Here is a 25,918-nt window from a genome sequence, read left to right as displayed (position 1 = left end):
AAATCCCCTACTATGACAATTCTATTGCTCCTGGAAATCTCCCCAGTCTCCCTGCATACTTGTTCCTCTAATTCCTGTTGACTATTTGGGGGCTGATAGTACAACCCCAACAACGTCATCATCCCCTTTTTACTTCTTAGTTCCACCCACAAAGCCTGACTGGATGATACTTCAATTATTTCATCTCCGATTACTGCTGTGACACTCACCTTAATCAGAAATACAACTTCCCCGTCCTCTCTTTCCACCACCTCTGTTCTGCCTAAAGCACCTGAACCCTGGCACATTAAGCTGCCAGTCCTGTCCCTCCCTTAGCCATGTTTCTATAATATCTCAGTCCCACATACCTATCCACACCGAGTTCATCAGCCTTACCTGTCAGACCTCTCGCATTGAAATAGATGCAGTTTAATCCAACAGGCACTCCTTGCTCCCTGTCATGTTCCAGCCTGAATTCTCTCTTCTCTTTACAGTTTCTGATTACAGTGTCTCCTTCCAGCCTTGCACTTGCCCTCCTGCTGTTGGGGATCCCATCCCCCGCCAATCTAGTTTAAACCCTCCATTGAAGCACTAGCAAACCTGGTCCCCCCGGAGATGAGGGTTAGAGGAGATGACAGTTGCATAAGTGTCAGGAGAAGGGTAATTACTTGGGACTGAGATGAGGAGAGATTGCTTCACTCAGAGGTTTCTGAATTTTTGGAATTCTCTCCCTCAAAGAGTTGTGGATGCTCTGGGATGGACAGATCTTTGCTGCCTCAGGCTATCAGTGAGCCAGCAGGCAACTGTTGAACCCAGGGTCAGGTGTGATCATATTGATTAGTGTAGCAGGTTCGATGGGCAGAATGATCTACTCCAGCTACAATGTCAGAAGTCACATGACACCAGGTTATTGTCCAGCAAACGTTTATTTGAAATCACAAGCTTTCAGAGTGCTACTTCTTCATCAAATGAAATCTCAACGAAGGAGCAGCGCTCCGAAAGCTTGTGATTTCAAGTAATCTTATTGGACTATGACTTGGTGTTGTGTGATTTCTGACTTTGTTCACCCCAGTCCAACACCGGTATGTCCACATCATGTACTCCAGTTCCAGTTTCAGTTGCTCTTAGTAGAGCTTGGTGGGGGGTGTGGGGGTGAGGAAATGCATGGCTTGGATAATGGACATGGCCAAAACCAAATGGCATTGGGAACTGACCGTCAAAAGCTGGTTTCTGTTTGATGTACACAGTTTAGCATCATGGAGCTTAACAGAAAAAGAACATGCAGGCCATTTTAACACAAAGACTGAGTGTATAAAAAGCTTACTTACTTGAATGTAGTATTATATTGTGTTCCATCCACCCAACCCCAATTATCCATGTTATTTGTCTCGTTGAGTCCAATCCAGTGTCGATTTGATTCAATTCCTTTATTCAAAAATCCCTGTGGGGGTCCAAATAAATTCTCAATGTAAGTGCAGTTTTAACAAAACGACGTGAAAACTATGTCAGTGTGACATAAGTTGGTAGGAGCCATTAGGATGTCGTGAGTGATCGATCACCAGCTGTGCAAGTAAGTACACCTGTATAGGAAAGACATGATCCAGATGTTTGGTCTTAGAGCTTATTAAACTGCAGGATGATGAGTGTGTGAAGGTTATTAGCGTGTCTGAGACTTACTGGTGAGCAATGGCCTGGGGACTGTGTGTGTGTGTGTGTGTGTGTGTGTGTGTGTGTGGTGTTGGGATTCAGGGACAGGGAGATCAAAAGTCACAAATCAATTCCTTCTCCTTCTAATTCCTCACTTAGATTATCATTCTCGCTTCTCAGTTCCCGTTAGACTGAGGTTTCGGCCAGATGGGAAGCTAGTGTGTCCCTGGAAAATCAGACTCTGAGTAAGATTTGAACTAAGTCCTTGGGCCCTATACCTGCTCTAGACGTGGGGCAAGGACACACCTCATTTCCTGCTTTTCTGACAAGTTGTCGAGTACAACACAGGCTAAATCAATGAACATGTGTTTCCTGCCCGCCATCTTGTGCACATAAGAATCTTGGGGAAGCCTGAGGAATGAAAACTTAAATTCAGGCTGACCCCTCCAAGGCCTCATCAATAGCAACTTTCAAATTGACACTCAATACGTTGAGTAGGAAAGAGAACTTCACACAGAGATTCAGTCCATATTTCTACAAGAACAGGATACGGGTAGACAACAATTGGAACATCTCACCTGTGTACTCACAAGGAATTGTCATTGTGTGTTTATGACAGGCTGGGGGGAGCAATGATATTTATCATTATGTGAATGGATTTGTGATCGCAGAGGGTCAACAGTAATGGACAACAGACAGAAACACTGACCCAAATCTCGACAGGATTTTTTAGAGGGCAAATGAGTTGCGATCCGGAAATGCTTCATTTCTCATTCTATCTTTTCATGGGATGTGGTCATCATGTTTGGTGCCTAATCCCTAATTGTCCTTCGAGAACTATTCGGTGTCAATCATATCTGTATGTGACTTCAAACAGACAGATTTTTTTCTCTAAAGGACATTACTGAACCACATAGGCTTTTACTACTATCAATAATAATTGTCATAGTCATCATTAATTAAACCTGTTTTAAACATCCAGAGTTTATAATTAAATTTAATTCCCACTTGACTCCAATGTGGGATTTAAACGTATATCCCCAGAGAAATGATTTGGCTCCAGGTCATTAGTCCAGGGACATTACCACATTCCCAATATCTCCCCGCAGAGTTTGTTTCCTATTCAGGAAGCCAGCTTGACAGACTTGTCCCACACACCCTCATTACTAGACTCAGGGTGGGAGGGAGTGATGGAAGGAGGGAAGCAAGTTTTGGGGGAGGGGAGGTGATCAAGGATGTAGTTCACCTGCTCTTCTTGTCCACCCAGCAGTGTTTAAAATATATTTGACTGTTCCATTCAGAAAGTGTCACCTCCCATTAGCTGCAGAGCTTCCTGAGGCCTGTAAAATCCAACCAGCCAATGTTAGACTGGGGCGAGAGTTACGTGAGGAGATGGTGATGTAGTGGTAAATAGTCTGGCCTATGTCTGAGTTAATGGTTTTAAGATGTACATTCAAATCCCACGATAACAGCTGATGGAATTGAAACTAATCTCAGTGATGGTGAGCACTAATCTATCGTCAATTGTCATAAAAGCCCATCTGGTTCACTAGTGTCCTTTAGGCCATCCTAGCCTGGTCTGGCCCAGCTACATGTGCCTCCAGACATACAGCAGTGTCACTGACTCTAAATTGCCCACTGAAATGGACTCTGGATCCCTTTCAGTTCAAGTGTAATTAGGAATAGTCAATGAAAGCTGTCAGTGATGCCACAGCCCATGAAAGAACCTAAGGCATGGAGCCTTATTATCATAGCTAGGTGACTGGCCTATCCTGAAAGCAGGTTGGTCAGCTGTTCCCACTGTCCTGCCTGCATTATACCCAGAAACATGCGGGTTTGACATATTTAACATGTTACTGTCCTAACCATCTGCAAAAACAATTAGTTCCGCTGTGTGTAGGTATATGGGACATCCTCAGATGCCTCTCTCCTGGCTTTCTTTCACCAAGACTGTAGTAGCAATCCTGGTTACACCCAGGAGCTGGGGAGTCATCTGCCTTGCAGGGACTGGGAGGGGACAGCTGCTCGAGACTTTTCAGGCTATTGATGTCACTTTGAAAGACCCCCAGAAGAATTCTAACCTGTTCCTCGGCACTGTTAATAACAACCAGATTAGACATCTTCGATAAGCAGAATCTCTGTGATGTTGACCAATCTTCCGTGTTGGGTGAAAAGTAGTAACATTTTTGGTGGAATTCTGTCCATTGGTCAGGACACTCGAATTGGGGCTGACCTGTGAAGGAGAATTAAACACAGAATTATTACAGACTAGAAGGCAGCCAATCAGTCCTCCATTTGTGTCCTGGACTTAGTGTCACTATCCCGGCTTCTCTCTGCAGCTTTACACAGAAGCAGGCTCTTTGATCCATGATGTTGTGCTGAACATGAGGAGATGTGGTGGCACTGGAACGGGTGCAGAGGAGGTTTACCAGGATGTTGCCTGGTATGGTAGGAAGGTCGTATGAGGAAAGGCTGAGGCACTTGGGGCTGTTTTCATTGGAGAAAAGAAGGTTTAGGGGTGACTTGATAGAGGTGTACAAGATGATTAGGGGTTTAGATAGGGTTGACCATGAGAACCTTTTTCCACGTATGGAGTCAGCTATTATGAGGGGGCATAGCTTTAAATTAAGGGGTAGTAGGTATAGGACAGATGTTAGGGGTAGATTCTTTACTCAGCAAGTCGTGAGTTCATGGAATGCCCTGCCAGTAGCAGTGGTGGACTCTCCCTCTTTATGAGCATTTAAACGGGCATTGGATAGGCATATGGAGGATAGTGGGCTAGTGTAGGTTAGGTGGGCTTGGGTCGGCGCAACATCGAGGGCCAAAGGGCCTGTACTGCGCTGTATTTTTCTATGTTCTATGATGCCAAATTAAACTAATTCCTTCTGCCTGCCCTCGGACCATGCTTTTCCTTTCCACATAATGATCCAATTCCTTTTTGAAAGCCTCAATTGAATCCACATCTACCACACTCTCAGGAAGCACATTCTGGATCCTAACCACCCGCTGTGTATGAGCTTTTCCAAGTGTCTGTATTGATTGGTTTGCCAATTGCCTTAAACCTGTGCCCACATGTTGTTGATCACAAGACAATAAGATGTATGAACAGAAGTAGGTTATTCAGCCTGTCAATGGCTGATCTAATAATCCTCAACACCACCTTACTGCCTTTTCCTCACTAGTCTCGATTCCTTCATTGACTAACAATTTGTCTACATCAGCCTTCAGCCTGTATAATGACCCAGCTTCCTCTGCAGTGAAGGACTCCACAGATTCACTACCCTCTGAGAGAAAAGATTCCTCCTCATCTGGGTCTTAAATGTGTGAGTCCTTACTTAGATTACACCCGCTAAGTATAGACTCTCCCACAATGGGAAACATCCTCTCCACATCTACTGTAAAGCAGCCTGAGAATCTTGTACGTTTCATTGTTCATTCTTCTGTACTCCAGTGCATATAGGCTGAATCTATTCAACCTCACCCTGTAAGATATTCCCTCCATACCTGGTGTTGGGTTAGCAAACCATCTCTGGATTGCCTTCAATGCTATTACACCTCTCCTGAGATAAGGGGACAAAAACTATTCACAATATTTCACTGCATCCACCAGAGGGAGTATTTTTACTTGATTTTAATTTGATTTAAGCTTTATTACCACACGTACTCAAGTACAGATGTACAGGAATGCAGTGAAAAGTGTATAATGTCACCTCATATGATGGAACTAATATAGAGAAACAAAGTTAAAAGTAAAATATTACTGTTGTTCTTAGTATGAGAGGAAAAATAAAGAAATTAAGTTAGAAGTTAACTTTACAGTCCTTCTGAGCAGTAAGTGGAAAAATAAAAGAACAAAGGTAATAGCTCAACGGTCTTTCCTAAGTGCACTTTCCTGCAAGAGCCTGGTCTCCTCTGCTTTGGCCCATTCTCTGGAAATCTTTGGCTTCTTGCTCTTGATGCCACTGATGCCGGGTAACCTCCATCACTGTCACTTCAGCTCGCTCTGACTAAACTGAGCTCAGGCCCACACCCTATTCCACACACTGGACCTCCAGCCAACACCGCTCAGGCCCACACCCTATTCCACACACCGGACCTCCAGCCGATACTGCTCAGGCCCACACCCTATTCCACACACCGGACCTCCAGCCGATACTGCTCCGGGCCCACACCCTATTCCACACACCGGACCTCCAGCCGATACTGCTCCAGGCCCACACCCTATTCCACACACCGGACCTCCAGCCGACACTTCTCCGGGCCCACACCCTATTCCACACACCGGACCTCCAGCTGACACTGCTCCAGGTCCACACCCTATTCCACACACCGGACCTCCAGCCGATACTGCTCAGGCCCACACCCTATTCCACACACCGGACCTCCAGCCGACACTTCTCCGGGCCCACACCCTATTCCACACACCGGACCTCCAGCTGACACTGCTCCAGGTCCACACCCTATTCCACACACCGGACCTCCAGCCGATACTGCTCAGGCCCACACCCTATTCCACACACCGGACCTCCAGCCGATACTGCTCAGGCCCACACCCTATTCCACACACCGGACCTCCAGCCCACACTGCTCCGGGCCCACACCCTATTCCACACACCGGACCTCCAGCCAACACCGCTCAGGCCCACACCCTATTCCACACACCGGACCTCCAGCTGACACTGCTCCAGGTCCACACCCTATTCCACACACCGGACCTCCAGCCGATACTGCTCAGGCCCACACCCTATTCCACACAGCGGACCTCCAGCCAACACCGCTCAGGCCCACACCCTATTCCACACACCGGACCTCCAGCCGATACTGCTCAGGCCCACACCCTATTCCACACACCGGACCTCCAGCCCACACCGCTCCGGGCCCACACCCTATTCCACACACCGGACCTCCAGCCAACACCGCTCAGGCCCACACCCTATTCCACACACCGGACCTCCAGCTGACACTGCTCCAGGTCCACACCCTATTCCACACACCGGACCTCCAGCCGATACTGCTCAGGCCCACACCCTATTCCACACACCGGACCTCCAGCCCACACTGCTCCGGGCCCACACCCTATTCCACACACCGGACCTCCAGCTGACACCGCTCAGGCCCACACCCTATTCCACACACCGGACCTCCAGCCGATACTGCTCAGGCCCACACCCTATTCCACACACCGGACCTCCAGCTGACACTGCTCCAGGCCCACACCCTATTCCACACACTGGACCTCCAGCCAACACCGCTCAGGCCCACACCCTATTCCACACACCGGACCTCCAGCCCACACTGCTCCGGGCCCACACCCTATTCCACACACCGGACCTCCAGCCAACACCGCTCAGGCCCACACCCTATTCCACACACCGGACCTCCAGCCCACACTGCTCCGGGCCCACACCCTATTCCACACACCGGACCTCCAGCCCACACTTCTCCGGGCCCACACCCTATTCCACACACCGGACCTCCAGCTGACACTGCTCCAGGTCCACACCCTATTCCACACACCGGACCTCCAGCCGATACTGCTCAGGCCCACACCCTATTCCACACACCGGACCTCCAGCCAACACCGCTCAGGCCCACACCCTATTCCACACACCGGACCTCCAGCCAACACCGCTCAGGCCCACACCCTATTCCACACACCGGACCTCCAGCTGACACTGCTCCAGGTCCACACCCTATTCCACACACCGGACCTCCAGCCGATACTGCTCAGGCCCACACCCTATTCCACACACCGGACCTCCAGCCCACACTGCTCCGGGCCCACACCCTATTCCACACACCGGACCTCCAGCTGACACTGCTCCGGGCCCACACCCTATTCCACACACCGGACCTCCAGCCCACACTGCTCCGGGCCCACACCCTATTCCACACACCGGACCTCCAGCCCACACTGCTCCGGGCCCACACCCTATTCCACACACCGGACCTCCAGCCCACACTGCTCCGGGCCCACACCCTATTCCACACACCAGACCTCCAGCTGACACCGCTCAGGCCCACACCCTATTCCACACACCGGACCTCCAGCTGACACCGCTCAGGCCCACACCCTATTCCACACACCGGACCTCCAGCCGATACTGCTCAGGCCCACACCCTATTCCACACACCGGACCTCCAGCCCACACTGCTCCGGGCCCACACCCTATTCCACACACCGGACCTCCAGCTGACACTGCTCCAGGTCCACACCCTATTCCACACACCGGACCTCCAGCCGATACTGCTCAGGCCCACACCCTATTCCACACACCGGAACTCCAGCCAACACCGCTCAGGCCCACACCCTATTCCACACACCGGACCTCCAGCCGATACTGCTCAGGCCCACACCCTATTCCACACACCGGACCTCCAGCCCACACTGCTCCGGGCCCACACCCTATTCCACACACCGGACCTCCAGCTGACACTGCTCCAGGTCCACACCCTATTCCACACACCGGACCTCCAGCCGATACTGCTCAGGCCCACACCCTATTCCACACACCGGACCTCCAGCCAACACCGCTCAGGCCCACACCCTATTCCACACACCGGACCTCCAGCCGATACTGCTCAGGCCCACACCCTATTCCACACACCGGACCTCCAGCCCACACTGCTCCGGGCCCACACCCTATTCCACACACCGGACCTCCAGCTGACACTGCTCCGGGCCCACACCCTATTCCACACACCGGACCTCCAGCCCACACTGCTCCGGGCCCACACCCTATTCCACACACCGGACCTCCAGCCCACACTGCTCCGGGCCCACACCCTATTCCACACACCAGACCTCCAGCTGACACCGCTCAGGCCCACACCCTATTCCACACACCGGACCTCCAGCTGACACCGCTCAGGCCCACACCCTATTCCACACACCGGACCTCCAGCCGATACTGCTCAGGCCCACACCCTATTCCACACACCGGACCTCCAGCCCACACTGCTCCGGGCCCACACCCTATTCCACACACCGGACCTCCAGCTGACACTGCTCCAGGTCCACACCCTATTCCACACACCGGACCTCCAGCCGATACTGCTCAGGCCCACACCCTATTCCACACACCGGACCTCCAGCCAACACCGCTCAGGCCCACACCCTATTCCACACACCGGACCTCCAGCCGATACTGCTCAGGCCCACACCCTATTCCACACACCGGACCTCCAGCCCACACTGCTCCGGGCCCACACCCTATTCCACACACCGGACCTCCAGCTGACACTGCTCCGGGCCCACACCCTATTCCACACACCGGACCTCCAGCCCACACTGCTCCGGGCCCACACCCTATTCCACACACCGGACCTCCAGCCCACACTGCTCCGGGCCCACACCCTATTCCACACACCGGACCTCCAGCTGACACCGCTCAGGCCCACACCCTATTCCACACACCGGACCTCCAGCTGACACCGCTCAGGCCCACACCCTATTCCACACACCGGACCTCCAGCCCACACTGCTCCAGGCCCACACCCTATTCCACACACCGGACCTCCAGCTGACACCGCTCAGGCCCACACCCTATTCCACACACCGGACCTCCAGCCCACACTGCTCCAGGCCCACACACCAGACCTCCAGCAGACACCGCTCAGGCCCACACCCTATTCCACACACCAGACCTCTAGCAGACACCGCTCAGGCCCACACCCTATTCCACACACCGGACCTCCAGCTGACACCGCTCAGGCCCACACCCTATTCCACACACCGGACCTCCAGCCAACACTGCTTTTTGTCCATATTTGCTGCTGCTGTCTCTGTCTGTAGAATTCCTGAAGGTAACAAATCTCCTCACAATGTTGTCTACCCTGTGGCAAACAGTTCCAAACTCTTCGCTCTATCTATATAACTGAATAGACTACTTCAAACTCTTATTCTCAACAAGTCAGTACCAACATGCACTGGAACCCACATTATACTCCAAACTCCACGGGCTTTACACCCGGGTCACTTCCTTACCCACAACCTAAACTTTGAATGTGAGCAGATACTCAGCTTAGTGAGTTGTCAGGAACCCTGACCAGATGGAGTGACAGAGAGAATGGGTGGATGGGGTGCTGTATTTCACCCCTCTGCCAGCACCACTACTTGCTTCAACTACGTCTGTTGCCCAACCCAAAAGGCAAGGTGAACATAGAACATAACAGTGCAGCACAGGCCCTTCGGCCCTCAATGTTGTGCTGACCTGTGAAACCAGTCTGAAGCCTTTCTATCCTACACTATTCCATTTTCATCCATATGTCCACCCAATGACCATTTAAATGCTGTTAAAGTTGGCGAGTCTACAACTGTTTGCAGGCAGTGCGTTCGACGCCCTGACTACTCTCTGGGTAAAGAAACTACCTCTGACATCTGTCCTATTTCTATCACCCTCAATTTAAAGTATGTGCCATCACCATCTGAGGAAAAAGGCTCTCACTGTCCACCCTGTTGAACCCTCTCACTGGGTGACGGGTGGGTAAGAGACCAGCTCCTGGGAGATGCCTCTTTTCCTGTTTGTATGGTGTTGGTGATCCTTAGGGTGAATTGGGTGAAGAAAACCCCAAACTGGTGCCAACTGTTTCTCCAAACTACAGTCGGCCAACTAGGAGTTACCATGGTAACTCAGTAACATGGATTGGGAAGATTGGGGTAATCTGGTAATAGAGACTAGGAATGACAATGCTAATCTGGCAATCAGTCTGGGAAGATTGAGTTAACCTGGTAACTGGGCCTGGGCATGAGTGTGATAACCTGAAAGCTGGGATTGGGAATGGCAGTGGTGACTGGGTCATCCTCCGCAACAGCTCTGCATTTAAGATGTTTACTGATGATTTCACAGCATTCAGCACCATTCATTACTCCTCCAATACAAAAGCAGTCGTGACTATATGTAGAAAGGAACATCCAGGGTTGGATTGATAACCGCAAAATAACATTCACATAAAACTCATGTCAGGCAAAGGCAATCACCGACAAGAGAGAGTCAAGCCATCTGCTATTGACAATTCATTGATATTACCATCTCTGTTGTCAATGTCCTGGGGTTTACCACTGACCATTATTATGACCACAACAGGTCAGAATCCGGTAATTCACCTCCTGACTTCCCAAAACCTGTCCACCACCTACCAAGCACAGGTCATAAGTGTGATGGAATATTCCCCACTTGATGGGATGGGTGCAGCTCCAACAATACTCAAGAAGTATGACATCATTCAAGACAAAGCAACCTGCTTGATTGGCACCACATTCACACATAACCTCTCCCTGCACTACCAAATACTCAGAAACAGGCAGTGTGTACTATCTACTAGATGCACAGCAGCATCTCGCTGAGGCAGCTTAGACAGCACATTCCAAATCCACAATCCCTCCCACTGAGAAGGACAAGGACAGCAGGAACATGGGAACACCACCTCCTACAAGTTCCCCTCCAACTCACTCACCATCATGAGGTGGAAATATATCGCCCTTCCTTCAGTATTACTCAGACGAAATCCTATAACTCCATCCTTAACAGCATTGTGGGTATATATAGGAATAGCAGCAGACCATTCAGCCTATCAAGCCTACTCCACTATTCTGCACAATCACGGGTGATCAAACTCATCAGTACCTTTTACCCAGACCGTCATTTTTACATATACTCAAAGGCTGAGCTTCCATAGTTCTCTGGAGTAGAGAATTCCAAACATTCAGAATCCGCTGGGTAAATACATTTTTTCTCATCCCAGTCTTAAATGCCATCTCCCTTATTTTAAATTGTGCCCTCATCATGGGCAGCACGGTGGCACAGTGGTTAGCACTGCTGCCTCACAGCGCCAGAGACCCGGGTTCAATTCCCACCTCGGGCAACTCTCTGTGTGGAGTTTGCACATTCTCCCCATGTCTGCGTGGTTTTCCTCCGGGTGCTCCGGTTTTCTCCCACAGTCCAAAAATGTGCAGGTCAGGTGAATTGGCCATGTTAGGTGTAGGGGAATGGGTCTAGGTGAGTTACACTTCAGTGGGTCGGTGTGGACTTGTTGGGCCGAAGGGCCTGTTTCCACACTGTAAGTAATCTTAATCTAATCTAATGTCAGAATCCCCAGTCAGCAGAAACATCTTTGTATCTACTCTTTGGAAGAATTTTGTAAGTTTCAATAAGATCACCTCTTAAGTCTTCAGGAAGTCGAGAGAATCCAGGCCCACTTTTCCCATTCTCTCTTTATAGAACATCCCTGCCATCACAGAGATGAATCTGGTAAATCTCCATTGTACTCTCTGTGGCTGAGATAAGGAGACCAAAGCCTCACACAGTTCTCCAGCTGTGGTCTAACTAATCTTCAATCGATTTTTTTTAGATTACTTACAGTGTGGAAACAGGCCCTTCGGCTTAACAAGCCCACACCGACCCGCCGAAGCGCAACCCACCCATACCCCTACATTTACCCCTTACCTAACACTACGGGCAATTTAGCATGGCCAATTCCCCTGACCCGCACATCTTTGGACTGTGGGAGGAAACCGGAGCACCCGGAGGAAACCCACGCAGACACGGGGAGAACGTGCAAACTCCACACAGTCAGTCGCCTGAGTCGGGAATTGAACCCGGGTCTCTGGCGCTGTGAGGCAGCAGTGCTAACCACTGTGCCACCGTGCCGATTTGAAGCAAGACTTAACATTCCATCAGCCTTACTAACAGCTTGCTGTACCTGCATGTTAGCATTTAATGATTTAGTTAGAAACAAAAAAATCCTGCAGATGCTGGATTCCAAAACAGACAAGCAGGAGGTGGAAAGAATACAGCAAGTCAGGCAGTATCAGGAGGTGGAGACGGTGACATTTCAGATAAAACCCTTCTTTAGGAATTGAGATGGGGTTAGGGGGAATGCAGATGGTGGTGTGTGGGGGGTGGAGAGGTGAGATGTTGATAGGTGAACACAGATGGTATGTAAAACTGAGTAGATTCAATAGGAGGAATGAATCCGACAGAATGGTTTAGTGACAAGGATGTCTAGGTCCCTTCAACCTCTCATCATCTAAGAAATATTCTGCACATCCGGCTCCCCGACTGAATTAAATAACCTGATATTTCTCACATTGTACTCCAGCTGCCATGTTCTTGCCCTGTCCAAATCTTCTTGAAGCCACTTTACACCTTCCACAGGAAATGCATTCCCATTTTTGTAATTTTCCACAGTTTGGAAATGTTACATTTGGTCTCCAACTCCAAATCATTGCTGTGTGTTGTGAACAGTTTGACCATTTGTGAAACCTCACCAGCCACAGCCTACCGATGAGAGAATGATCAGTGTATTCCAGCTCCTGTTTTATTGTGGGTGTGGGTATGTTCGCTGAGCTGGCAAGTTGGTTTGCAGAAGTTTTGTCCCTGTCTAGGTGAGATCTTCAGTGCTTCCGAACCTCCTGTGAAGTGCTGCTGTGCTGTCCTTCTGGAATTTATTCGGTTCCGTTGATGCTGCTTCGGATTGCCGATTCCAGTTGCTCGTTGTAGTGCCAGAATATTGGACCCAGGAGAATGAGTACGTTGATGGAGTCTGTGTAAGAGGGCCACGCTTCTCGAAATTCTCTGGCTGTCCTCTGTTCAGCTTGTCCAATGATCATTGTGCTGTCCAAGTCGAATCTGTGGTGCTTGTCATCTGGGTGTATGGCAACTAAGGACAGCTTGTCATGGCATTTAGTTGCTAGTTGGTGTTTGTAGATGGGATTGACAAGAAGACAAGGACCACAGAATCTTTCCCTGCCATGCCCTCCACTCCCTGCTGTCTCTCCCTATTCCTGATCTCTCCCTGCAGTCCCCTCCCTGTTTCTGATCTCCACACTGTAAGTAATCTAATCTAATCATATCTGCTCCCAGGATGAGCAATTACACTCCAGGGTATCCCAGATGTCATTTCCCCTTCCCGTGAACAACAATGCCCTCAATTGTATCTCCTCCATTTCCAACACGTCTGCCCTCAAACCCCACACCCTCCAAACCCCAACAAGGATAGAATCCCCCTAGTCCCCACATTCCACCCCACTAATTTCCAAATTCAGCACATCGTCCTCTGCCATTAGATTAGATTAGATTACTTACAGTGTGGAAACAGGTCCTTCGGCCCAACAAGTCCACACCGACCCACCGAAGCACAACCCACCCATACCCCTACATTTGCCCCTTACCTAACACTACGGGCAATTTAACACGGCCAATTCACCTGACCCGCACATCTTTGGACTGTGGGAGGAAACCGGAGCACCCGGAGGAAACCCATGCAGACACGGGGAGAACGTGCAAACTCCACACAGTCATTCGCCTGAGTTGGGAATTGAACCCAGATCTCTGGCGCTGTGAAGCAGCAGTGCTAACCACTGTGCCACCCACGATTTCCCTTCACATCCCTAACTGCATTCTGTAGGGGCCATTCCACTGATACTCCCTTGTTAGGTCCACACTCCCCACCAAACCCACCCCTCTCTCCTTCACACTTGGCATCTTCCCCTGCTGCTGCTGCTGCAAGAGGTGCAAAGCCTGTGCCTTCACCTCCCCTCTCACCTCCGCCCAAGGCCCCAAAGGATCATTGCAAATCCGGCAGAGATTTACCTGCATATCATCAAACCTCATTTATTGCATCTGTTGCTCTTGATGTGGTCTCCTCTATCAAAGAGACCGAGCGCAATCTCGCAGACCGGTTCAGGGAACATCCCTGATCCGTACACACCAACTAACCCCACCTTCCCATGGCCAACCGTATCAACTCCCTCCTCCCACTCCTGAGGACATGTCTATCCTGGACCTCCTCCACTGCCTAAACAAGGCCACCCAGAAACTGGAGGGGGAACACCTCATCTTCCACCCCAGGGGTCTACAACCACACCGCCTTAACGTTGAATTCACCAGTTTCCAAATCTCCCCTCTCCCCACCTCATCCCAGATCCAACCCTCCAACTCGGCACCACCTCTTGACCTGACCTGCCTGTCCATCTTCCTTCCCATCTATCTTTCCCACTGACTTATCACAACCAACTCCTACCTGCATCTACCTATCGCTATCCCCCAGCCCCCTATGTATTTCCCAGCCCCCTTGCCCCTCCCCAGTGCTGACAAAGAGTCCTGCCCGAAATCTCGACTCTCTTGCTCCCCGGATGCTGCCTGACCTGATGTGCTTTTTCTAGTGCCACCCTTCCTTGATTCTGACGCTCCCAGTATCTGCGGTCCTCACTATCTCTTGTCAGTGAAACTTCCCCAGTTGTAACAGTTATATATATTCTTGTATCCTATCTAAACTGTTTTTTAACAAACTTAATGAACTATATGAGAAGTGCTTACAAATTGATTACTACTTATATTAGGTAACTGTGATCGTGGATCTTCCAAAATTTAACAAGACTGAGCCTTGTGGAATATGCGAGCAATTTTCAGATGATTTATTAAGTTTCTTCACTTAACAAGTGTCTGAATTGTCTAATGCACTTTGCATATTAACACACAAAATGGCTGAAAATAGTTCAGTGTTTGTACCAAGCCACCCCAGAGCTACTTACAGTTCTCCTTCATCTCTTTCAGCTGATCTGTAATGTCGTCATGTCCTCGGCGTGTTTGATAAGCCAGATTTGCAACTGAAAATGAAACGCAGTGTTAATGGTAATGCTGCAAGTACTGTTAACAGCACTCTCCACTGAGCCAGGCTATCAGCAGAGCTATACAAGTCCCCAAGGTAAGAAGGAGACTTGTGCCACCTTCTAAACTCAGCTTTCTGCTGTCAAGCCTGGTGGATGGTGGGAACATGGTACAGTATATCAGAACGAGCAAGTAAACAACGGAGATAATCTGTGAATTCCAGATCCACATTTGCAAGATGACATCCTGATAGGAGGTAAAAGCAAACTACTGCGGATGCTGGGATCTGAAACAAAAAGAGAAAATGCTGGAAAATCTCAGCAGGTCTGGCAGCATCTGTAAGGAGAGAAAAGAGCTGACATTTCGAGTCTAACTGACCCTTCGTCAAAGCTAAACAAAAGGGGAGAAATAGGGAGAGAGGCTGAGAGAAGGTGAGTCATGGCTCCAGAAGCAAAGGTAACAATAAAGAGGTGATAATGACAGTGCATAGGGAGATTATAGGGAGACTAGGAGCTGTGAGTGACCAAGGCTGAATCCAGTGCTGTGTGACAAAATATGTGGGGGATGGAGGGGGGAGGGGTGAAGCAGGGGCAAGATGGAAAACAGGGGAGAAGGGGAGCAAAGGGGGACGAGGAGAGGAAAGAGGTGATGAGAGAGTGGGGAGAGGGAGGGAGAAAGAGAGACAATCAAGAAGTAAGAGGTACAGAACAGTGAAAAAACATTATATTAAAAAAAAGATAAATAAAATAAATGAAATAAAATTATCGGAAGTTGTTGAACTCACTGTTGAGACCGGCAGGCTGTAACGTGTCTAGTTGGAAGATGAGATGCTGTTCCTCAAGTTTGTATTGAGCTTCACTGGGTCATTGCAGCCGGTCAAGGACAGACATGTGGGTATGGGAGCAGGGTTGGGTGTTAAAGTGGTAAGCCACAGGAAGGTCCAGGACCTGATTGCGTACAGACCGAAGGTGCTCAGCAAAGTGATCACCCAGTCGGCGTTTTGTCTCTCCGATATAGAGGAGACCACATTGGGAGCAACGAATGCAATAGGCTAAATTGAAAGAGGTACAAGTGAAACGCAGCTTAATCTGAAACGAGTGTCTGGGGCCTTGGATGGTGAGCATGGAAGAGATGAAGGGGCAAGTGGGCGGCACGGTGGCACAGTGGTTAGCACTGCTGCCTCACAGCGCCTGTAGACCCGGGTTCAATTCCCGACTCAGGCGACTGACTGTGTGGAGTTTGCACGTTCTCCCCGTGTCTGCGTGGGTTTCCTCCGGGTGCTCCGGTTTCCTCCCACAGTCCAAAGATGTGTGGGTCAGGTGAATTGGCCAAGCTAAATTGCCCATAGTGTTAGGTAAGGGGTAAATGTAGGGGTATGGGTGGGTTGCGCTTCGGCGGGTCGGTGTGGACTTGTTGGGCCGAAGGGCCTGTTTCCACACTGTAAGTCTAATCTAAAAAAAAGTGTTGCACCTTCTGTGATTGCTGATAGGAAGTGTTCAGTCTCTAGAGTTTATATGTCAACAGACATGGATCAGCTGGTCTTGATATCTAAGGACAAGACAATGTTTAAAGTGGCTGCGGTTCTCTATGTGGTCAGTGCCTCAGTGGGTAGTAGTCACACCTTTAAATCAGCCTTGCCCTCTAGTGTGATACTGAGGGAGTGCTGCAGTGCCAGAATGCTGTCTCTCAGATGCTCTCCACTCAGTACTACTGTAAGGAGGACACGGTCCCACTGGCCGCAGAGCTAGGGCCAGTCAAAAACACCCTTGGGACAGGCCAGCCTAACCATCGTATGAGACTCAGGAGGGCCTCTGTTAAGCAAAGAGGGAGCATTGTGGAGAACCCTGTGAAGCCCAGGGCCAAGGACTCCATGGTCCCCAGAGAATTGGCTAACCAGAGGCTACAGCAGGGTCAGCATGGTCAGACACTAGCCTGGCCACCCGGAGACAGGTGGCACTGTATAGTCTGAGCTATGTCTATAGTACTATTTTGGAACTACTGTGCTTTTATTTGATGTTTTGTGGGCGGCACGGCGGCACAGTGGTTAGCACTGCTGCCTCACAGCGCCTGTAGACCCGGGTTCAATTCCCGACTCAGGCAACTGACTGTGTGGAGTTTGCACATTCTCCCCGTGTCTGCGTGGGTTTCCTCCGGGTGCTCCGGTTTCCTCCCACAGCCCAAAGATGTGCGGGTCAGGTGAATTGGCCATGCTGAATTGCCCGTAGTGTTAGGTAAGAGGTAAATGTAGGGGTATGGGTGGGTTGCGCTTCGGCGGGTCGGTGTGGACTTGTTGGGCCGAAGGGCCTGTTTCCACACTGTAAGTCTAATCAATCAGTGTTTGGTCAAATCTTATGGAGTTTTATGCAATTGGGAGCTGACCCTGGGAATGTTCGAAGGGCGAAGCCATGTTTGCATTGTGTCTTACAGGATGAAACCCTCGGAAATGGACTGAGTATTAGTGCTGGTCACTCTGATCAGAGTCAGCATTGGACACGGGGTGATCCAGAGGAATCCCTTTTCTATCGATGCGCGGAGCAGGGAGAGCCCTGAGTGGCAGCACCAAAGGTGGCACACCCAGCACGGAAGGAATCATCTCCTACTTCCACTGGGGAAATGGCCAGGGTGGCTGGGGTCGAATTCAACTTGGTACTTCAGTCATGCCAGCTTCACCTACGGGGAGGCGTCCGTTTCATGCCCGAGGATTAAAATAGTGGCTGCCTGGGTTAGGGTGGTGGAAGGTAAACAGGTATGTCTCAGTTGTAAGGGGGGATGTCCCTCTGGGTAGCTGGTGGTGGCTCAGGAGACTGAGCAGGGACACCAGGGACCAGACCATTGACTGGGAATGACTGGACAGTGACGCCCACTGGACAATCACAGGGACCCTTGGAGGGGCGGGTGAATATTGGAGTCATTCGTGGAGGGGTACATGTCTGTTTCAAGATAGTCCCGTCCTATGGTCAAAAGTGGAGAGCACTCTATGACAGGGATTGACCGTTCAGGGTTTTTGAACTGGGGTGTAGATGAAACACTGTGATCCCAGCACTTAAATGCCTGCTGAGACCCCAGGGTGAGTCCCAAGCTGTGGATACGGAGTGTATAAGCTGCACAATGGATGTGAGGGTTTTGTATAAGGCCTGATCAATGTAAACATTTGCTGTTAAGTTTGTGATTGTATATACTATACCCTTTCCTGAACTTGCATTTTACCTTTCTCGGGGAACTGGAGCAGCGGGGGAAAGCGAGCTGAGGGGGTGGCAGATTAGTTTTGATTATCTGCGAAGATGGTTTTGAGGTCTCAATGATTTTTGCCCATCCAAAGTGATAGTCTACATAAGAGGTGGGGCAAAAATTCCCATCAGATACCCTGGACAAAAACCCTCTAAACTTGAGACATGAGTTTAATGGAAGTCACATTTGAAATAAAAGTCACTGAGCCCTCAGGCTGAGACAGACTCGGCAATATGCAAGCGCAGGGGCAGCTGTCTGGAACAAGGTTTTTTAAAAATTATTATTCCTGATGAAGGGCTTTTGCCCGAAACATCGATTTCGCTGCTCGTTGGATGCTGCCTGAACTGCTGTGCTCTTCCAGCACCACTGATCCTGGAACAAGGGTTTAGCTTGTAAAAGGAAGACCCCCACAAATGCCTCAGCTAAAAGACAATTTAACACCAAGCAACAGAGCACACAACTGAGATATTCTGGAGCTTATAAAAATACAAAACCATTCAACTTTTCAACATTTGCTTGGACACAGTGATAGTGAACATTCCACACTGTTGTAAACCCGTTTGCCATGATTGGGAAGACCTTCACACCATCAGCATCACCTTAACCTACATCTGCCTCAGAGGAATAATGGACACTCAAAGCTATTGGAAACCCACTCATTTCAAATGGCAAACCATTCACAGCTCATCTAACACTCAGGAAGCTCACTCAGCCCTGAGAGGAGGAACAACAGCTCAATCCACGTTTGGCAGGAGGTCAGGGAAACCGACAGTCAGTGTAACAGGGTAACCCTGCTCTCTGCGGTTTGTTCAGCAAGAGGTCTGACTAGCATCAAAAGATTCAGCCACAGTCAGCCGCAGGCTTGGGAAAAGAGGAAGAGAGAGCAATCTTCTCATCCTGAAGCCTCCATGTACTGATGAGCAAAGACTGGAGAGCTGACAGACCGACTGGATAAAGCCAGCAACATCCAGCCCTGTCCAAACCAACAGGAGCTACTCCAGGGGTGAGCAGAAGGTCATTGAGACCTATTGTCCCAGCTCAGTAAGAGAGAGTAGGAAGGTAGACTTTGGGGTCAACAGTACAGGGCACTCCTCAGGGGAGGGGAATAGGATCGGACCCTGGGATTTGTGTTCACCCTCTTTTTCTCTCTTTTCCCCTGTCACCCAGCAATTAACAGCTGTGTAATGCAAAACTGTGTGAAAGTGAGGACTGCAGATACTGGAGATTAGAGTCAAGGGCTCCTGCCTGAAAAGTCGATTTTCCTGGTCCTGGGATGCATCCTGACTCTAATCTTAATTCAAAACTGTACCACGTTGGAGCTGCAAGGGTTAGTTGGGGTGTTAGTAGCTGTCAGACAAGTCTTATTTCACTTGATGCACAGCATTGTTTTTTTTCCAAATATTAATTTTCTTGTCAGGGATTATAGATATATTCGCAATTTTGCTTGTTTTAATAAAATCAGAGTTTCCTTTGTCTCTAATCAGCCTCCTGTGTTTTTCCTGGCACCACATCTCACTGCATAAAGCCCAGTGTCAGAACCAGGGTGCTGTCATCCAATAAACCAACCAGCACTCCCTCCTCTGGCACTGCAGCACCCCTACAGGGAACAGGATCAGGTTATGACTGGTTTACATATGAAATTCCAAATGCAACTAGTGGGCACACAAGATATTAAACCAAATGGAGTTGATGGTCATTCACACAGATGAAAAACTGAATAAAACCTTAGCTCTACAACTCAAACATGATCAGGCTGAATGAAACAGAAAGAAAATAAATCTTTTACTTACTGTCATTTTTTATCTTTGACTGACTCTGCTTCATATCTTCGGAGACTGATGCAACTGTAAAAAGAAGAATTTTTTATGCAGGATTTGTTCGTTGTAAACTAAGACAATTGTGCCATTTACATATAAGTCATATGGGAAGAATTGATTTCCCTCTACAATACACCATCTTCCAGAACTGATGACCTCTCCACTGTCCTCCTTTTCAATAGATTTGATGAGCAAGTGTGAGAAAGAGTGGTAGAATACTTCTCACTTGTCTGGATCAGTGCAGCTCCAAAAACTCTCAAGAGACTTGACACCATCCAGGACAAGCAGACCATTTGATTGGCATCACATTCATAAACATCTACTCTCTCCAGCACCACCAATGTTCAGAAGCAGCAGTGCACACTATCTACAAGAAAAAAGACCATAGCAACACGACGGCTGGAGGAAGAGCGCCTCATCTTCTGCCTAGGAACCCTCCAACCACAAGGGATGAACTCAGATTTCTCCAGTTTCTTCATTTCCCCTCCCCCCACCTTGTCTCAGTCCCAACCCTCGAACTCAGCACCACCTTCCTAACCTGCAATCTTCTTCCTGACCTCTCCACCCCCACCCCCTCTCCAGCCTATCACCCTCACCTTAACCTCCTTCCACCTATCGCATTTCCAATGCCCCTCCCCCAAGTCCCTCCTCCCTACCTTTTATCTTAGCCTGCTTGGCACACTCTCCTCATTCCTGAAGAAGGGCTCATGCCCAAAACGTTGATTCTCCTGCTCCTTGGATGCTGCCTGACCTGCTGCACTTCTCCAGCAACACAATTTTGACACTATCTACAAGAGATATGGCAGCAATTCACTGAAGCAGGTTCCCCTCTTACCACCACTCACCATACTGACTCTAATCTGATGGATTCTATGGATCTGACCTCAGAATGTCGGTGCACTTTGACCTGCAATCTCCTTCCTGACCTCTCCGCCCCGTCAGACATAACAAGAATCCGAATGGAGGTTTCGCAGTAGTCCAGGACTGTTTGTTCATACTTAGCACTGAAGAATCTGTTTGAAGTGTTTACAATGATTAAATGATTTGTCAGGGTAGATCGAGAAGTATGATCATCCATGGTGGAAGAGTCAAAATGGGGGCTAATGTCAGGAAACATTTTGCATAAGTAGAAATCTGAAACCCTGTCAGATGAGACCTTCAATACTGATATTGGTCGATGTAAGTTAAGCAAAGACCCAGCTCTCAGAATGACTTGGTGGGAGGCAGCCTTGCCATTGAACTGTTGGGAAAAAAGTCATACTGGTAACCAATCATAGCAAAGTCACCACACTTCACAGATGGTGTAAAACTGGTGAGGGGCTGCCCTCCTGATCATAAGCTGTTTCTCTCCCACACCTGCTAGTTGGTAAGAACTTGGTAAGTTCATGAGTGAGACAGACAGAAGCACAGGGAGATTGCACAGCATGTGGGGAAGGGGAGATTGCAAGAAGGAGTACAGAGAGGCTGCAGGGTGGAGAAAGGTGGGCTGCATGGAGGAGGTGGCTGCAAAGCAAAGTTTCAGACTTGTCAAAAAAGGGATACTCAGTTAACTGGGAGCCAGGGAAACCTGAGATTGTGCAATTCTTGAAAATGAATTTGAACTGTTTAGCTGAAGGGCTGCACAAATTCAGGAGCATACTGAAATCTTCAAATTTACTGCTATCCATTTACTGACATTAGGCAAATCAGGGGTTCCCACAGGAGAACAGTTTTCACACTGGAGTTAGGATCTTATTAATATTTTCTTATCCTATGGATATTTTCTTGCTTGGAAAAAAATGTAGATATTTTATTATTACATCATTATGCATTCCCAACTGCATTAAGTTACAAACTAATACACTACATAAGATAACAGCAATACAACATTTAAAAAATACATTGGTATTTTGCACAGTATATTTTTAGGTTAAACAGGGTCCTTCTCCTGGCAGAGGTTGGTTGGTGCAGGCACCACCTCCACCCACCAATGTCGCACTATCATGAAGCTATTCACTGGGAATGGCAGCTGACAGAATCATGGCAAAGGGGGAGGCGGGTGAGAAGGAGGCAAAGCCTGGCAGTGGCAGGTAAGGAGTAAGTGAGGACGACAGGAGCTGAAGATCAGAGTTGAAGAGTGTGGTGCTGGAAAAGCACAGCAGGTCAGGCAGCATCCGAGGAGCAGGAGAATCGACGTTCCAACATAAGATTTTCATCAGGAATGAGGGGATGGTCCAAGGAGGCTGAGAGATAAATGGGTGGGGGATAGGGCTGGGGGAAGGTAGCTAGGAATGCAATAGGTAGATAAAGGTGGGGGTGATGGTGATAGGTCGGAGAGGGGGGTGGAGTGGATAGATGGGATAGATGGATAGGTAGGAAAGTTCAAGAAGGCGGTGCCAAGTTGGAAGGTTGGATCTCGGATAGGGTGGAGGGAGGAGAATTGAGGAAACTGGTGAAATCCACATTGGTCTCATGTGGTTGAAGGGTACCAAGGCGGAAGATGAGGCTTTCTTCCTCCAGGCGTCAGGTGGTTAGGGTTTGGTGGGGGAGGAGGCCCAGGACTTGCATGTCCTTGCCAGAGCGGGAGGGGGAGTTGAAATGTTCGGCTATAGGACGGTGGGGTTGTTTAATGAATGTGTCCCAGAGGTGTTCTCTGAAATGTTCCGCAAGTTGGCATCCTGTCTTTCGGGCCTGGGAAGCAAGACTAGGATCAGAGGGCAATGATGTTAAACTGGAAAGGTCAAAATAATTTGAAGAAATGACCATAAAAAGAAATTAAATTAGATAGAATGAGGTTAAACATGGCAACATATAAGCATGCTGATCTATTTTCTTTTTTTAATTCACAGGATATTGTCAACATTTGTCAATACAAATATAAAAGAAACCCAGAAGGAAAGGAGAGGCATTTACACATTTATTTTAAAGGAATACAGTATAAAAGTAGTGATGTGTTGGTTCAACTCTACAAGGCATTAGTGAGACTGCACTTGGAGCACTGCGTACAATTTTGGATCTTTAGCCTGAGGATCTTTAGCCTGAGGAGAGATATAATTGGATTGGAGGCAGCTCAAAATAAATTCTCTGGATTAATTTGAAAGATGAGGGGCTTGTCCAATGAAAAAAAGATTAATCAGTGTGACCTTATACTCTCTGGAGTTTAGTAGAATGAGAGGAGATCTAACTGAGGTACGAAACGGATTGACAAAATGGTCTTGGAGTGAATGTTTCCCCTTGTGGGGCTATCGAGAACAAGAGCTCATGTGTTTTAGGATAAGATGCCAGAGAATTAAAACAGAGAAAAGTGTTTCTCAAATCTGTAGAATTCACTACCTCAGAGTGTGGTGGACGCTGGGACATGAAGTAAATTTAAGGAGGAGATAGACAGATTTTTAATGAGTAATGGATGAAAGAATTATGGCACTGGGCAGGGAAGTACACAGAACTTGGAGCAGTACAGTGCAGTTCAGGCCCTTTGGCTCTCAATGCTATGCCAACCATTTTTCCTACTCTAAGATCAAAATAACCCACACCCCCTTCATTTTACTACCATCCATGTGCCTATCCTAGGGTCACTTAAATGTCCCTAATGTATCTGACTCTACTCCCACCGCTGGCAGTGCATTCCACACACCCACCACTCTCTGCGTAAAGAACCTACCTCTGACATCTCCCCTAAATCTTGCTCCAATCACCATAAAATTATGCCCCCTTGTGGATGGCCATTTCTGCCCTGGGGACAAGTCTCTGGCTGGCCATTCTATCTATCCCTCTCATCATCTTGTACACCTCTATCCTTCTCCGCTCCAATGAGAAAAGCCTTAATTCCCTCAACCTTTCTTCATAAGACACGCCCTCCAGTCCAGGCAGCATCCTGGTAAATCTCCTCTATACCCTCTCTAAAGCTTCCACATCCTTCCTATAATGAGGTGACCAGAACTGAACACAATATTTCAAATATTGTCAAACCAGGGATTTGTAGATATTCAGCATAACCTCGTGGCTCTTCAACTCAATCCCCCTGCTAATGAAAGCCAACACAACGTTTGTCTAGCAGCAGGAAGATTGGGAGCAATGATCAGGGGGCTGCCAGGAAGGTAAATGACTGCTTTAAAAACTTACCTCAAGTATCAGGGCCCTCCATTTTTGTTTAGCAGCGGGAGGAGTGGGAGCAACAACCACGGGGCTGCTCGGAAGGAGAGAGTGAGGTCTGCAGATGCTGGAGATCAGAGCTGAAAATGTGTTGCTGGAAAAGCGCAGCAGGTCAGGCAGCATCCAAGGAGCATGAGATTTGACGTTTCGGGCATGAGCCCTTCATCAGGAATAAGGAGAGTGTGCCAAGCAGGCTAAGATAAAAGGTAGGGAGGAGGGACTTGGGGGAGGGACATTGGAAATGCGTTAGGTAGAAGGAGGTTTACGTGAAGGTGATAGGCTGGAGTGGGGTGGGGGCGGAGAGGTCAGGAAGGAGATTGCAGGTTAGGAAGGTGGTGCTGAGTTCGAGAGTTGGGACTGAGACAAGGTGGGGGAGGGGAAATGAAGAAACTGGAGAAATCTGAGTTCATCCCTTGTGGTTGGAGGGTTCCTAGGCGGAAGATGAGGCGCTCTTCCTCCAACCGTCGTGTTGTTATGGTCTGGCGATGGAAGAGTCCAAGGACCTGCATGTCCTTGGTGGAGTGGGAGGGGGAGTTGAAGGTTGAGCCATGGGGTGGTTGGGTTGGTTCCCTACGCTCTCGGATTAACGAGTTCAACACGCGGCGAGACATCAGGCTGATGTTAGGATGAGACGTGAAGACTCAGTTAGGGTGCTGGAAAGTTACAAGCTTGCTCAGAAAGACCTGAAGAGAGAGCTAAGAGCATAATGAAGGGGTATGAAGATAACACAGGTAGAAGGAGCTGAGACAATGGATACATCAGCCATGATCTTATTGAATGGCGTAACAGGCTCGACGAGTTAAATGGCCTACTCCTTAATATGATATGATGAAACTATGAAGAGTATGGACTTACCAGCTTGCAGGATATTTGTCTGCCTTTGGGATAACTGTTTGCGGCTACTGTGTATTTCATTGGCCAACTCTGCAAAGGAAGATAAACAGTGGCTCAGATCATTAGTGAACAGGGACACAAACATGCTGAGTACAGGGCAATCCAAGCAAGCCAGCACAGAGCAAGGAGAAAGTGAGGACTGCAGATGCTGAAGATCAGATTCAAGAGTGTGGTCCTGGCTAGGCAGTTTCTGGGGAGGAGGATAATCGACCTTTCGGGCATAAGCCCTGCATCAGGAATTCTCCTATTCCTCGAATACTGCCTCAACTGTTGAGTTTTTCCAGCACCACACCCTTGATTCAGTACAGAGCAATCCAAACATGCCCAGCACAGTGCAACAGAAACATATTTTACACAGAATGACAGGAAATACTACAGTTTGAGGACTTTAGTCTTTGTCCACGGTTTCCTCACACAGTTTGTAGACAAGCCAACAAGGGGAGAGGCCACATTGGATTTGGTACTGGGTAATGAACCTGGTCAGGTGTTAGATTTGGATGACAGTATGACCCAAACATTCCCAGCACAGTATGATACAAACTCACCCAGCAGTGCAATCCAACCATACCGTACCCATGCGATCCAAACACACACTACACTGTGTGATCCAAG

At 48.8% G+C, this 25,918-nt stretch overlaps 1 protein-coding gene across 4 annotated transcripts in view; it reads right to left on the bottom strand.

The window, feature by feature from the left end:
• Positions 1-25,918, bottom strand: part of LOC132835954 (C-type lectin domain family 10 member A-like) — a 124,561-nt gene that overhangs the window by 9,067 nt on the left and 89,576 nt on the right. For all 4 annotated transcript variants that reach the window (XM_060855105.1, XM_060855106.1, XM_060855103.1 and 1 more), the window contains 5 exons: positions 25,268-25,336; positions 20,255-20,308; positions 15,161-15,235; positions 3,708-3,859; positions 1,308-1,420 (listed from right to left, as the gene is read on the bottom strand). In XM_060855105.1, the coding sequence (XP_060711088.1) occupies positions 1,308-1,420; positions 3,708-3,859; positions 15,161-15,235; positions 20,255-20,308; positions 25,268-25,336 (463 nt within the window). The remainder of the gene's footprint in view (positions 1-1,307; positions 1,421-3,707; positions 3,860-15,160; positions 15,236-20,254; positions 20,309-25,267; positions 25,337-25,918) is intronic.

The sequence above is a fragment of the Hemiscyllium ocellatum genome, chromosome 45 (genome assembly GCF_020745735.1).
Source record: "Hemiscyllium ocellatum isolate sHemOce1 chromosome 45, sHemOce1.pat.X.cur, whole genome shotgun sequence".
Classification (NCBI taxonomy): Eukaryota; Metazoa; Chordata; class Chondrichthyes; order Orectolobiformes; family Hemiscylliidae; genus Hemiscyllium; species Hemiscyllium ocellatum.
This window is presented reverse-complemented; position numbering and strand designations above follow the sequence as displayed.